Source organism: Triplophysa dalaica, chromosome 4, assembly GCF_015846415.1.
Source record: "Triplophysa dalaica isolate WHDGS20190420 chromosome 4, ASM1584641v1, whole genome shotgun sequence".
Taxonomy (NCBI): Eukaryota; Metazoa; Chordata; class Actinopteri; order Cypriniformes; family Nemacheilidae; genus Triplophysa; species Triplophysa dalaica.
In genome coordinates, this window is record NC_079545.1 from 19,884,282 (window position 1) to 19,898,817 (window position 14,536).

At 37.6% G+C, this 14,536-nt stretch overlaps 1 protein-coding gene across 3 annotated transcripts in view; it reads left to right on the forward strand.

Moving 5' to 3' along the window:
* Positions 1-14,536, forward strand: part of camkk1a (calcium/calmodulin-dependent protein kinase kinase 1, alpha a) — a 70,041-nt gene that overhangs the window by 45,631 nt on the left and 9,874 nt on the right. For all 3 annotated transcript variants that reach the window (XM_056745552.1, XM_056745554.1, XM_056745553.1), the window contains exons 5-12: positions 3,046-3,097; positions 3,327-3,460; positions 5,100-5,136; positions 6,880-6,901; positions 8,170-8,258; positions 12,550-12,749; positions 13,130-13,183; positions 13,810-13,883. In XM_056745552.1, coding sequence (XP_056601530.1) covers positions 3,046-3,097; positions 3,327-3,460; positions 5,100-5,136; positions 6,880-6,901; positions 8,170-8,258; positions 12,550-12,749; positions 13,130-13,183; positions 13,810-13,883 — 662 coding nt within the window. The remainder of the gene's footprint in view (positions 1-3,045; positions 3,098-3,326; positions 3,461-5,099; positions 5,137-6,879; positions 6,902-8,169; positions 8,259-12,549; positions 12,750-13,129; positions 13,184-13,809; positions 13,884-14,536) is intronic.

Sequence of the window (14,536 nt, forward strand, 5' to 3'; positions counted from 1 at the left end):
TCTTTTATGTTTGGTCTCATGAGTTTTGTATTATGACAGTAAAATCACATTATCTGTACATCAGAGGAGTATATGTGGTGGCGAGGCATGTATTGTTGCAACAAGATGGATAAAACGGAGAAAAGAGAGAGAGAAGGATACAAATAGAGGCAGACAGGAAGCAAAGTAGTGAACAAAAAACGAAATGGAAAGGAGAGAGCTATGACAGAGAGGATGATGGAGAAGGGAACGGGAGAGATTGAATATTAACGAAAATGAGAGCAGATGGAGGGGGGATTGGGATGTGACTGTGATGGTAGAAACGAGAAGAAGCTCTTCATTTCATTTGGAGCCATTCATTTTACAACCACTGTTGATTTCATCCTCCATCTTTACCCCTAAAAAAACAGTTGCTGCATTTTATTGTTGTTTTTCTTTGTTACACCACTTGACATCAATCAAAATAAAATAAAAATGTAGAAATTCAGTTTTCAAAAAATTCTAATTTAATAAAAAAATCTATACTAATATATTGTTTTAATTGTGCCCTTGGATATGACAAAAATTTTCCTTTTAGGAAATTACAAACCCTTGGTTCCATACAAAATTTGCTATCTCCGGAAGCATCATTGACTTCTGTAACATTTTGTGAGTGTTGCTTAATGTCCCTTGTTCTTGACAAATATTCTTTTCAAAAATGTTCTTGGTTTGCATGTTCCGCACATTTACATTATCCAATAAAAATCTGCCTAAAAGGCATCAAGAAAGGCAAGATGTTATCAAGTCATCAATCATAAAGAACGACAAAATATCTGAAAGCAAAATTAGGCACCCCACTGTCAGTCACGTTCATCAATTCACACAGTCTGGATATAAGAGAATGAAAAGAGACCAGAGCTCAAATCTTTTCATAAAGGGGAAGCCTAGGAGATGTCATCCAGTCTAAAGGCCAATTACACTGACCTCCCAAACCTGTGGACATGTATTGAATCTAACAATTACCACACAGCTCCTCCTCTGCAGAGAGAAAATAAATCTTGAAACTCATTTTTCTCTCTTTCAGTTGTTCAGGCTCATTTCTTTCAGATTTCTTCAATATTTAATATTTGGTCTAATATTGATGGCTTTTCAGTATTTCCCTTTGCAACCTCACTGGCAGCATTTATCCTTTTTCTCTGTCTTTTTCTCTCTTGCAATCATAAGATGTCGTCAGAATCCATTCAGTTTGTTTCCATTCTTTTCAAACCAAATTAACGGAGGGAACTTCCAATATGCGTTTTGTTGTAATAATTCAATTTTAATTTATTATAGTAATATAGTCATTTAAATTTAGGGGAAAGTAAAGTAAGATGTGTCGCGATTAAAATGACAGATGCTTATGAGGAAACGTTCAGTGGAACAGTTTGTTTTTAAACGTAGTAAACCATTTGTGATGAACCAAAAAGTGGTGAGGTTTGTCTTTTTTTCATATCTTTTCCAGCGTCTAACTTATATTTAGTATGTTTTCAAATATTGGTATTCAGAGGCATCCTGCAGTATTAGTATTCTGTGTTTTCCTATTAGCTGACTCATCTAATCCCTCTGACACTTACTGTAAGTTCCTGCAGTCCCTACAGCACAGTTTTGTTTCATGCCGCTTACCTCTGACACCTTCATAAAACATTCATGTTTTCCTTTACTTATTTAAGCTCACCAGGGGTTCAGCTCAGCCTCCTCCATCTGACCTTGATAGAAAGATGAAATGCGGTTTTCCTTCATCTGTGCTTTGGTTGTTTTGAACATTAGCTGTTCCAGACTGCTGCAACATAGTTAAGGTAATAAAGTTCGTAAATAAAGACAGAAACGCGGAAGATCACATCACTTCTGAGCGAGTTTTACTTTTTCTCCATGAAAAAGGTAAAAGTGTTTTGAAAATGGATGGAGGATTGGAATAGATTTTGAAATGGTCTGCCAGGCACTTACGAAAACTCATGTTTTCCACAGGTGCTAGAAACTGGCAGTGTGTTGCATAGCCATTCTATCACTGTAATGACCAGAATGGCACAGATTCAGAGAGTGCACATCCCACGTTATATAAGACTTCAAATATTCAGTTTTCACACAATTTACATCTCTGTGCCTTTCATCTTCGTAGACACGTTAACAAAACGTCTTTAATTGACATCTTAAATGGATACTCCAACCAAAAATGAAAATTATGTCATCATTTACACACCCTCAAGTTGTTCAAAACCTGTATTCATTTATTTTTTCTGCTGAACACAAAGATAGATTCTAGGAACTGACAATTCTAAGACATAACAAGACATGAGCTAACATTTTTCCAAATGTCTTTCTTTGTGTTCCGCAGAACAACGAAATGTATACAGGTTTGAAACAGAATTTTCATTTTTGGGTGGAGTATTGCTTTAAAGCTAGGGTAGATAAAGCGCTCTAAATATAAAAAAGTCTCGGGATCTCAAAATCGTCCAATCATTGCATTCGGTCTGAATGCAATGATAGCATACCTACATGTAATCGGATTTGGCTACCTCTGTCTATAAACAAAACTGTACATTATAATAGTAAATGTAAATAACTTGTTTATGTTCATTATTATTGCAATAATATGTGTTTTGTACTGTAAAATTGTCTTACTGGTGAATGAGACATGAAGGGGCTTTGGAAAGAGCTCTGGTCAGGATGGGAATTTTTTCACCTGCTATGCTTTCAAAGCTGGCATGTCGTTCTTAGCATCAGCAACCAAGGACAGCAGCGATATATAAAACATTTATTTTCTTCTAGAGAACTGGTATATAAACTTGTTGACTGAATTTCCGACTTTACTTTAGCAATCACCTACACAGGAACGCTGCTGTGAGAGAGAACTCAAGTGTACCATCAAGGCCAGGAGCAAATGAGAGAGAACTGCCGTTGATTGAACTCTCTGGAAGCTTTGTTTGATTAGTATGTAAATGGAAAACGTCTCCCACTTTGTCACCCACTTTCAAGCCCCACGCAGCCAAATGGAAATAAGAAATGTGTTTGAGCAAACTTGTTTCATTGCAGTCCTGTTTTGATTTACAGGCAATGAAGGTTGTGTCTAAGAAGAAGCTGATGAAACAGTACGGTTTTCCACGTATGTAAAGCTTTTAAGGTTACTTTGAATCAAAATGTCTTAATGTAATGCACAGCATGTGGTTTTAATCATCTGTATTGTCATTTTTACAGTCGTTCTTTCACCTAAAGATTTTAAAAGCACTTTTATGATCTGTGTGAGATTCTGATCTAGAAGACAACGCTATGTGCTAGCTGTGGAAATGAATGTAGAATTCCATTGGTGATATTTGTTTATATTTTCTGTGCAGGTCGTCCTCCACCACGAGGTCCTAAAGCCGCACAGGGAGATCAGCCCAAGGTGCTCGGTCCTCTGGAGAGAGTTTACCAGGAGATTGCCATCCTTAAAAAACTGGATCACCTCAATATTGTTAAACTTGTTGAGGTAGAAAGATTCTTCCTTTCTTTATTCTCGAACAATTACTAGTCATTTATCATTACTGATTTTGTGGCAAACAGAAAAATAATAGCAACAAAATTACAGTGATTCTGAAAATCATTCAGAGTAAATCTGTGAGAGACACTCACTGAAAACCCAGAGAATGGGATATGGAGAGGAGCAGATCGATTTCAGAATGACGAAAAGGAAGGTAGAATAAAGGAATACATAGGAAAATAGTTTTTCTTCTCTCCCCTGTGGTGCCGTCTGAGTGCTCTTTAATCACAGCATCACCCGCGGACATCAGCAAAATTTGAAAATAGGGGTGAAGGAGTGAGAGAGCAAGAGAGAGAAATCGATGCAGAGCTGGAAAAATGTTTAAAGTAACTTACAAAGTGAGACAGAGAACCTCCTACGGTCCAAACATCACCCTGCTCTGCCTACTTTGGGCCCAAGTAGTAGTGAGTAGTTTGTTCACATTGAAAATTTTAGAAAAAAAGAATCTGGGTGATATACAGTCATCCAACCAAAATGATGTAGCAGAAATAATGGCTGGAATACACCACAAGACTTTTGAAATCTGAACAGATTTTTTGAACTAGACATCATAGACTTTTTGAAAGTTTCTGATAGAAACACAATAACTGATCAAATCTGCAGACTTTAACAGATTTTCTGCAACAAGTCCGGACCGAAGTCAGAGCAAAAGACTTGCGGTGTATGTTAGCCATAAAGGTGCAGTTTGTAACAATTTTGCAGTAAAATATCCAAATACCACTGGGCTAGTGTTATATATTTTGTTCAACTTAGTACTTGCAATATCTCAAATGTTTCCAACTACTTGTAAATCGTTGAAAAATCCCCATTCTAAACCGTGACATGGGGCTGTGCAGTCGCCTGTCAATGACGTCATATCTGCGCTACCCTTTATTACTGCCTTTACTAACGTAGAAACCGCATGACAATAGTTTAGTGGACAAATATGGAATTGGTGTCTAGTGTCTAGCAAGCCACTAGCTTGTTTCGAGCAGTCACTTATTTATGGACCACAATTATTCGCAACATTTATAAAACTTATCTCATCTGATTGATGGCCATCGGCGGTGGAGTTGAAAGACAACCGATCCCATCATTCCATGCTCCTTCACAGCATCATCAAGCTACAGCATTGTTGTGTTTTGATTGTGCGCCCTCTACCGGCGTTTTTTACAAACTGTAGCTTTAAGTATAGTGAAATAAACAATCGTGGAGGAAGATAAGCAGGGCTGTCAGATGATTCCCAAGCAAAGTTTCTGCAAATGGCTGACAATTACATTCATTGACGTGCATTGGGTAATGCATTTGATTACATTTGCCCACGTCTGGGAAACCTCTGGTTAGTATAAAGTGCTCCATTCGATCCAATACTACCTTTCTACAATTCATCCACTAGATGTTAGAGTACATACAGTAGTTTAAGTGCATCATTTGGGACACAACTCAAAATGTTCCCTCTTTAGGAACTCCCCAAGACGTCCCAGCGCTGTCACACAAAAATGTGTATATTTAATGTGTTGACACAGGCATCACCAGTGTATCATAGATATAAAAGGTTTGGGAGATCAGGCAGTGCATGTAGCTTTTCTAAAACATTTTTCTTTCTCAGGTGCTGGATGATCCAGCGGAGGACAATCTTCACATGGGTATGTTCTTTCTGTTGTACAGTTTTTTTTTTTTTCAAATGTTTCAAAACACTCACTCATATTCATATTCTTTTGTCCATTTCATTAGTCAGTCATCCATTTCAAAAACATTTTTATTAAAGGTCCAGTGTCTCATTTTTTGGAGGATCTTTTGATAAAAATACAATATAATATACATAACTATGTCTTAAAGTTGTATAAAGAACTCACATGATGAAGAGTTATGTTTTTATTACCTTAGAATGAGCTATTTCTATCTTCATACACGGTGGGTCCCCTTTCATGGAATTTGAAATGTTGTTTCTACCTGTATCCCAAAACAGACAAACTTTTCTACAAAGCGTGTTTCATAAATAAGTATCTCCTTTGGAAAAGAAGCGATAACGTGGCGACATCTTAGTTCTGTCTTAGGCACTGTAGTGCTTAGAAAGTGGGGGTGAGCGGTGTTGCAATTTTCAACCTCACCGCTTGATTTTGCTAATTTTCAGACACTGGACCTCTAAATTAGTAGATTTGTAATGAAAGAAACTAGTTTCAGATATTAAGTTTACTTAGTTTAGTAAGGGAAACCTATCATTCTAGTGTTCTAAAATTTTGACCAGTAGTGTGTATATACTAATGATAAAATCATAATGTCAGATCTGTGCATTCTCATAAACACTTGTTGCTATTCTCCCGGTATTCTTATAATCCCAGTTATTTATATCTTCTGTCCACACCATTGCTGAGATCTTGCAGTACCATAAAAGCAACAAAAAAAAAACCAAAGAATGAACTACCATTACAAACTTTTAATTAAAAGCAGACTGTGGCATATCTGAAATAGTTCAAACAGTGCAGTCGATCTTCCTAATGGTCTGAAGTGAGATTCTGTACTGTGTCATGTAAGACTGCGCGTCTGCGCTGACTCGTACTGCAGAAATGAGTATAAAGTTTCTGTTGCTGTTGGCTGATGGACTGGCACACATTCCTGAATGACTTCACACCACTGAGCAAAGGTGTGAATAAAAGCAGAAATCATGTTTGCATGTGAAGAGTTCATTTCAAGAGAGGGTCATGTGAGGTTCAGGCATATTTAGCGTATGTAAAGATTTGCAAAGTTGTGTGCTTAAAAGAACAGTTCAACCAAAAATGAATGGTTCCAAATCTGATAAACACAGAGAACGATGAAAACAGGTCTTGACCACCATTGACTATCATAGTAAGAGAAATTACTTTATAAATATCTTTGTTCTGTTGAACACTAAAGAAGATATTTTGATGAATGTAGGAAAGCATCAGTTCCAGGTGCACTTTTGAATGCCATGCACTACTATGGTAGTCAATGGGGTCCAAGAAGTGTTTGGTTATAAGTATTCTTCCAAGTATCTTTCTCTGTGTTTGGCCAAACAAAGACATTTACAATTTGTATTACAAAAACAATTCATAACTGGAACTCGAGGGTGAAGGAATTTTCAATTTTGGCTGTACCGGCCCTTTAACTTACATGCGTTTTTTCTGTGAAAGCCAAAAAGAAAATGCCCTTTTTCCCATGTAGTGGCAGTTTAGGGTGACTGAAATGGACAAAAAGGGATTATATCTCAGATTTTGTGTCCCAAAATTCTCTTTTGCGTTGTTTGAAAAAAAAATAGCCGCACTGTTCCTTTAAACCATAATGGATCTTACAATTACAGAATATCTCTTTCTCTCTATGGTTGTGTTTTAATAATTCTCTCTGTCTCTCTCTCTCACTCTCTCTTTTAGTGTTTGAGTTGATGCAGAAGGGGTGAGTATTCTGTGTATCCACTCAGACCTCTATTGTGCATAATTGATGCTTTGGCTCCGCTCTCCTCCGTTTTCTGTCGTTCTATTAATCACTCCATCCCTCCTTCATCATAGATCCATCGCTCTGCCTCGGTTTTCCGTCTTGTTCCAAAGGGATTAATTAACCGCTTATGTTCTCAATTTCTCTCTCAGCTTTAATAATTTGTTATTCCGGTCTGTTTCTGGATCAGTTCCTTTGTCATTGAGTCACTTTTTGTTTACTCGTTTTATATAAAAATAATTGGGAAATTAATCTTTCTAATACGGTTTTCCTTGCCTTTTGCATATTTATTGTGTTTGCTTTCTGTCTACTGTTCTACTTGCTGCAATAAAAGTTTCATTTTAAAGGGCAACAATCTTCTAGTTTTTATGTGTACTTATTTGAATTGCTTGAATGCGAGATTTACTTGTTCTGGATAAAATTTAGTATTTTAGGTGTTCCTTAGCTCTCGCCTCAAAAAGAGCAGATTAGGACTTACTTTGCATAATTACAGATTGCTTTATTTTCACTAGACCGGTCTGAATATGTTTGGCCTTTCTCTTCTATTGTGATTCACTGCCTGTGGGTATGGATGAAATAGCCTTTAAGGACCCTGGTTTGCGCTGAGTGGAATTTGTGATTGGTTTTATGTAAATTCTACAGTTCAGTCATTTTGAAGGATTACATACACTGTGTGTACAGCCCTGGAGTTACCCAGCATCCTCGGTCCTCTCGTTGGTGTCTCAGCTTTCACGCTAAAACCACAAGGGGGACATTGCAGACACATTATTAAATTGTAATGCTTTTGGGTCGTTTCTATCTGTCTGTCTTTCATTTCCGCCTATTTCTCTTCATGAATGATTGTTTGCTGTTGCTGCATTGCTGTGGCTGTACATAGTGCAGAGTTTTGACAAACTCTTTAATATTTACTCCCCCTTCATGTGATTTAAAACATGTATGACTTTCATTATTCTGAAGAACAAAAAAGAAGAAATGTTTAAGAACGTTTGTAACAAAACAACACCGGCCTCCAATGACTTCTTTTGTATGAAGCAACCACCGGGATATTTCTCAAAATATATTCTCTAGTGTTCCACAAAGTGTATATATGATGAGGATGAAAAATTATGACTAATTTGGGGTGAACTATCCCTTTAAATAAATTCTCAACTGTATTTAGCATGTGATCTGTGACAACTAGAAATTCTTCAACAGATGGCTTATAATAACTCTACAATTCTTTGTCTCAGGCCTGTGATGGAGGTTCCCACCGACAGTCCCTTCAGTGAGGACCAGGCCCGTCCCTACTTCATAGACATCGTTCTGGGCATTGAATACCGTAAGTCACTTGTTTCGTTTTTTAAAGTTGCGTTCAAGTAGTTTGAGCCCCGCTGGATTTCATTTTTAGACGATTTAAAGAGACCACCTTGACATGGTTTCATAACAGTCTCTGGGGTTAGAAATCCCAGTAGGGTAAAACGAAGCAAACTCCTACATCCGACCGGCTGATATTAATCATCATTTCTGGTGAAAAACCAAAGACCCGAGAGATCCACGTCTCTAGGAACATCTCCGTGTTTGTTCTTCTAAGGCATCATGGCATCCTGCAGGCTAATGAAGCGAGCGACCGTGTCAGCGTGCTTGTGTAGTTTTGTGTACTTCCTTATGAAAACAAGTTTAAGTTATTTCCTAAAGACGCTTTTCTGCCATCTTTTGGGAAAAATGATGATTTAGAAAAGATTATATGTATGTTTCATTTGAGTTGAAGAGGAAGAAAAAGCTAAGCTGAGCTGATTGTCTAGTATTTGTTCTGCAGAGCTGTCATCAGTTCATTTGAATCATTGGAACCCGGCAACGCTCACTGTGGCAACTGTCTGGATGGCAACAGGCCATTAACATGATTTGCTGCAAATCAGTCTGTGTTCACAATAGTCTGCTTTCTGTGTTTTGGTAATTTGTAGAAATTAAGATTTAAAGGGCAAGTCTAGCCAGAAATAAAGATGAATTTAATAAGATTATTTTATTGTGTGTGCGTACGTGTGGTTATCATGAAATGTAAACCACATGCATGAGCACATTTGATGTGTCACATCCACCTTCCTTGTTAACGTTGATAAAATTATAATGTGCCAATCTTGCTTGTACTTTAAGCATCAGGCTTTGTTCCCTCTTTTTAATTTTCTCTTTTCATTAACATACCTGTCATCTTGAGGGGTCTGGGATGTTGCTCTTGTGTAAACACACATAAAAGCAATAACTACATCTGAACGAAGGATAATAAGTGGTAGTCAGGTTAACTTTTATTGGCTACTTGAGACAGGAAAGTGTCTCTTAATCAATCAAATTCAACTTTGGCGGAATGGGTCAGGCTGACCCTCATGAACCGCTTTTGTTGCAGAAAGAAAATGTTAGATGGGTGCTTGATTTTGTACTTCTTTTTTGCTCAACCTTGTAACATTAAGTTGTGTTGAAAACCTTTTAGTTGAAAGTATTTTCAACGAGGTTTAAAACATCTTGATATAACTATTTTTATAAAAAGTCACATTTAAGATTTTTTAAAACTTATGGCAGATGCCCAACTCAAGACTGTCAGTCCGCAAGAAAACAAAATCTAAAACAAAATGAAAGCAGGACAGGGCGAAAATAATCTTACATATCTATTACACTACGACATGGTCTGGAATCAATTGGTTACCTTTCGACTAATAAAACTGAAATCTGACGAAAATTCAACATTTATTCTGAAAATCTAGGGCCCTATTTAAACGATCTGAAACGCAAGTGTCAAAGCGCGAAGCGCAAGTAACTTTGTGGGCGGGTCTCGGCGCTGTTCCTATTTTCCCGGCGGGATAAATGGCTCTTGCGCCCGGCGCAAATCTAAAATGGGTTGGTCTGAAGTAGCTTCATTATTCATAGGTGTGGTTTGGGCGTAACGTGAAATAAACCAATCAGAGCGTCATCCAACATTCCCTTTAAAAGCAGGTGCGCAAGTTCCATTATGGATTGCTATTATTATGGCGTATTTACCAGGCGCAAAAATATGAGCACGCTCAACTTAACTGGTAAGTTGAAGACTAAGGTTTTTAATGTACTTACATTATGGTAAAGGTGATTTCACAGTCTTTTTTTTCAGTCTTTCAGTTTTTTCAGTTTTTCAGTCGATTTTTTTTTCCTGGTTCTTGACGGACAAACCAATTTGTCAGATGTCCTTATATACATATGTGTCTTATTGCCACTATTGGGCAAACCGGTCTGATCCTTAATTACTACAATTAGCCTGAATAATTTGTAAGCTAGATTTATGCCTATTTTTTCACATCTTCGTGGCACACCACAATGATTTCCGTCATCTCATGTGTTAATATTTTTTTAGTGTAACAATTTATGATTTGCAAAAATAACTGTTGCATCTGTGTAGATTACATGAGCAAAGTGTATGCGCGTTGTGCACGCTATACATTATGGTCAAGCATGCGCCCTTAAAATAGCATAATGAACAACGCGCAACGCGCCACTGACTTTAGACTAGGTTTTTTCTGGTCAGTGGCGCAATTGTTTAATGGAACAGCAAAATAGCACCAGGGATTGTTTGCGCCGGAACACGCCTCCTTTTTTGCGCTGAACCGCCCAGGGAGCGCAAGTTCATTCACTAGTTTAGCGATGTGCTTCTGTGGAGGGAAAAGCGCGCTTTGCGCGGGTACAAAATAGTAATGACACATGCGTCGGTGTACAAAGTCAATTGCGCTGGGTGCAAGATAGGGCCCCTAGAATATAATATATTTTTCATGTTAAGTGTTTTAACTGTTTTGAGGCCACTACATGTATGTGCTTTGCTGTATTTGTCATACATATTATGTTGTTATTTGAAAGACTTTTTGGTTTTGCATGTGTTTTATAATCACATTTTTTATCTTAGTGATAAATAAGGTGAATTTATTTTGTGAAATATGTTGGTTTTGTTATTTGAGTTTATCAAAAAACTCTGCTTTTGAAAAATAGAACTCTCATTAAATACATGAAATATCTGCTATATTATGCGTAAAAAAATCATTTCTGAATTTAATGTTTCGAAGATAAATTAGTTGTTTATTTAAGCAAATCTTCCAGATGAGATTCTGGTTTTGCATGTTTTTATCAAAACCCTCCACTTTTGAAAATAGCTCTACATAATACTCATTCGGTATACAGCTGCAGCCATTTATAGGTATTTGTTTAGGTAAAATTATAATTTTTGTTTTATTCTGTAAGCTACTTACAATATTTCTCCCAAATATAAATTAAAAAATCGTTTTTATTTGCATTTATTTGCAGAAAATGAAAACTGGAGAAACAGGTTAAAATAACAGAAATGATGCTCTATATTCTCTATATCAAGTACCGCAAAGAAAACAAGTTCATATTCACTTTTAAAGCTACCATAACACACACAGTTTCTGCCAATCTCATATTAATCTTGAGGACCTGTAGAGTAGTATTGCAGACTTCGTATTTTTGAAGAGTATTTGTTTAATCACGTTTATAAAATATAGATACAGCTGTACGATTATTTCCAGAAAAATACGATCTCATGGTGGTGTGAGGGGGGAGGAACAAAATCACAAGCACACAATAGCCTACATCATCACATTATCCCTGCATAATTATTGATTAACTATACATTTTTGTTGTTTACATTATACACGTACGCGCCGATTGCCAAGAAAATACAGATGTGACTCAGTTTCACTACATGCGGTTAATGTCTGGCATCTTTTAGCACTGGGACCGCTCCATCAATCGGTTTTAAACCGTTATATCCAACGTTTATATAACATCCATCACTGAAATGCCCTGAACAAACGGACACACCTTAACCTCCTTATCACAAGCGTAACGTGCCACAGCTGCATGCCCAACAGTGCAGCCAATCTTGACGCACAGCAGCCAATCTTCATGATTAGCGGGTCTCGGTCGACGGTTGGTGCGTGGGCGGGCTATTTCTTTCGCCTTGCCATGCTTTTCCGGGAGAATTGCCCAATAAAAGGAATTGGATCCCTGTCACGAAACATAGTTTTGAAAAATTTCATAGTTCTGGGACGATTTGCCAGAAGGACCAGCTGTTTGTGTAACAGGCCAGACCTTTTTTTTCAGAGGACCTTTTTTGAGGAAAACTTTAGCTCCTTCTCTGAAGCAGGGTCTAAACCAGCAGGATAGGAACTACCAGTGACATAAGCGAAAGTTGATTGGCCGAACTTCTGTTTGGTTGTTTTTCGACGCAAAGATACATATACTGTATGGTTCGACGGACGTGCTTAAATGACGTTGCTGTCGACTGACTTACGTCACTAAAAAGTCAATTTTGCCAGTGTGAATGCGATCGGGGAAATGGCCGGAGGGAAAACTTCTTCTTCCCCCTCTTTACTTGTTCCGGAACTTTGTTCATAAACTTATCCGGTCGGAAAGCTCTTTGTCACTCCTGAGGTTTAGTTTTTGTTGAAATTCAACAGACACTGGACTAGAATGACCACAGTTCATCTAGAAAATGCTGGTTAAATGAACATTTGGAATGGTCTCTTAATTTTCTGTGGTTGTATGCATGTGTGATATAATATTATGCTTAAACAAATGATTCCTCTCTCTGATTTTCTCAGTGCACTATCAGAAGATCGTCCACAGGGACATCAAACCGTCAAATTTGTTACTTGGAGATGACGGCCATGTCAAGATTGCTGATTTTGGAGTCAGTAACCAGTTCGAGGGGAACGATGCCTTGCTCTCTAGCACTGCTGGTACTCCTGCTTTCATGGCCCCAGAGACGCTGTCAGACAATCGCAAGAACTTTAGTGGAAAGGTGTGTCTGTGTTCATGGTTTTGCTTTATTTCATGTAATCGAGGCTGTGTTGTGGTCATCAGCATAGCCATTAAATATGCAAAGAGATAAATATCATATGTTTCGGGTGTGATCTGTAGGGTATGTAAATGTGATATGCAAATGAGCTGTTGAATTAGAGTGATATAGAGAGGTCAAAGGAGTCAGTAGAACTGTCAGCTTCGGGTTAAAGTTAATTATTGTTTTATAATTAAAGGTGAAGGGTTTATTTATTTGACACTACAACAGATTCATCTAACAAACCTATCCAAGGTGCAAAGGTTCCAGTAATATTAGACTTTATGTGATCATAGCTGTTTTTTCCTAACAGAAAGTTATATGTGTTTGTTAAACCATTGCAGGCTCTAGATGTGTGGGCTATGGGAGTGACCCTCTACTGTTTTGTGTATGGCAAGGTAAGATTCTGCTGTATGTGAACTGCTTCTGTACAAATTTTTAACATATACAGTGCTAACAACTTTATTAGACTGCCTGTCTTAAAGGTGCAGTGTGTAAGAAATGCAATATTATATACATATCTGTCTTCAGAGGTGTAAAAAGACCTTACATAATGAAGCGTTATGTTTTAATCATCTTAGCATGAGTTAATTCTATCTACATAAACAGCGGGTGCCCTTGTATGGAATTCGTCATGTTGTTTCTACAGTAGCCCTCAGCGGACAAACTGCTCTACAGAGCGCGTTTCACGTTGCGCTATCTCCTTCGGCAAAGAAGCAAAAACGTGACGACATCTTTGTCCTGTGTCAGCCATCGTAGTGCTTCCAAAGGGAGGGGTGGAATAAGTTATAGGTTGCAATTCGCAACCTCACCGCTAGATGCCGCTAAATTTCATACACTGGACCTTTAAGCACTGTATATGTCATTATAAACATACACTGCTCTATATTATGTACTGTATACAGTATATATGCAATCTAGAACGGACAGACAAACTGTTGAAAGTGCACCACTACACTTGATTTATGATATTTATCACCTACCTTTCTCTCTCATCCTCTTTTTTCTTTTTCTTGTCCTCCAGTGCCCGTTTATTGACGAGTACATACTGGCACTTCACAATAAGATCAAGAGCAAGCATGTGGAGTTTCCCGAGATGTAAGTCGCCCTCACTGTCTCCTGCAGGAGAGAGATAACAAAGCTGGATAATGTCACAGAGCTTTGTGTTTACGCTGATGTGGGATAAATGGTCTTTGTACGTCTGCTTGGGTTTATTTAGGATATTTGCATATGCTCGCGGCAGGTGTGTTTGAATGAGAGAACAATATATGCATTGTGAAGCGTTTGTAAGGCCTGATGTCATCTGGTGTTTGTTTATGACATAAAGTCATGAAATAATGATAGACTATAGTTTATATGAACTTCATGAAGTAATTTAAGATATTCTTTTTTACTTCTTTGGTATTGGACACAAAACCAGACATTTTTCTAAATATATTTTTTTGTGTTCCACAGAAGAAAGAATCGTATACAGGTTTTAAACCACATGAGGGTCAAAAATAGTGACTCAATCTCTTTAACTCTTCCACCGCCATTGACGAGTTATCTCATCATTTAAAAAAAAAACGCTTCCCCGCCAAAGACGAGTTTTTACGGCAATCAGTGTTTGTACTGTTGTAGAGCAGGTGGCGCTATTACACACCTTTGGGAAAAAGTACAGAATCCCAGAACCTAGAACGTATATGTTTTAACGTTTTTTAATGATTGTTTTGAGTGTAATCTGGGCGGAATCTTTGACAAAAAACGTTAAT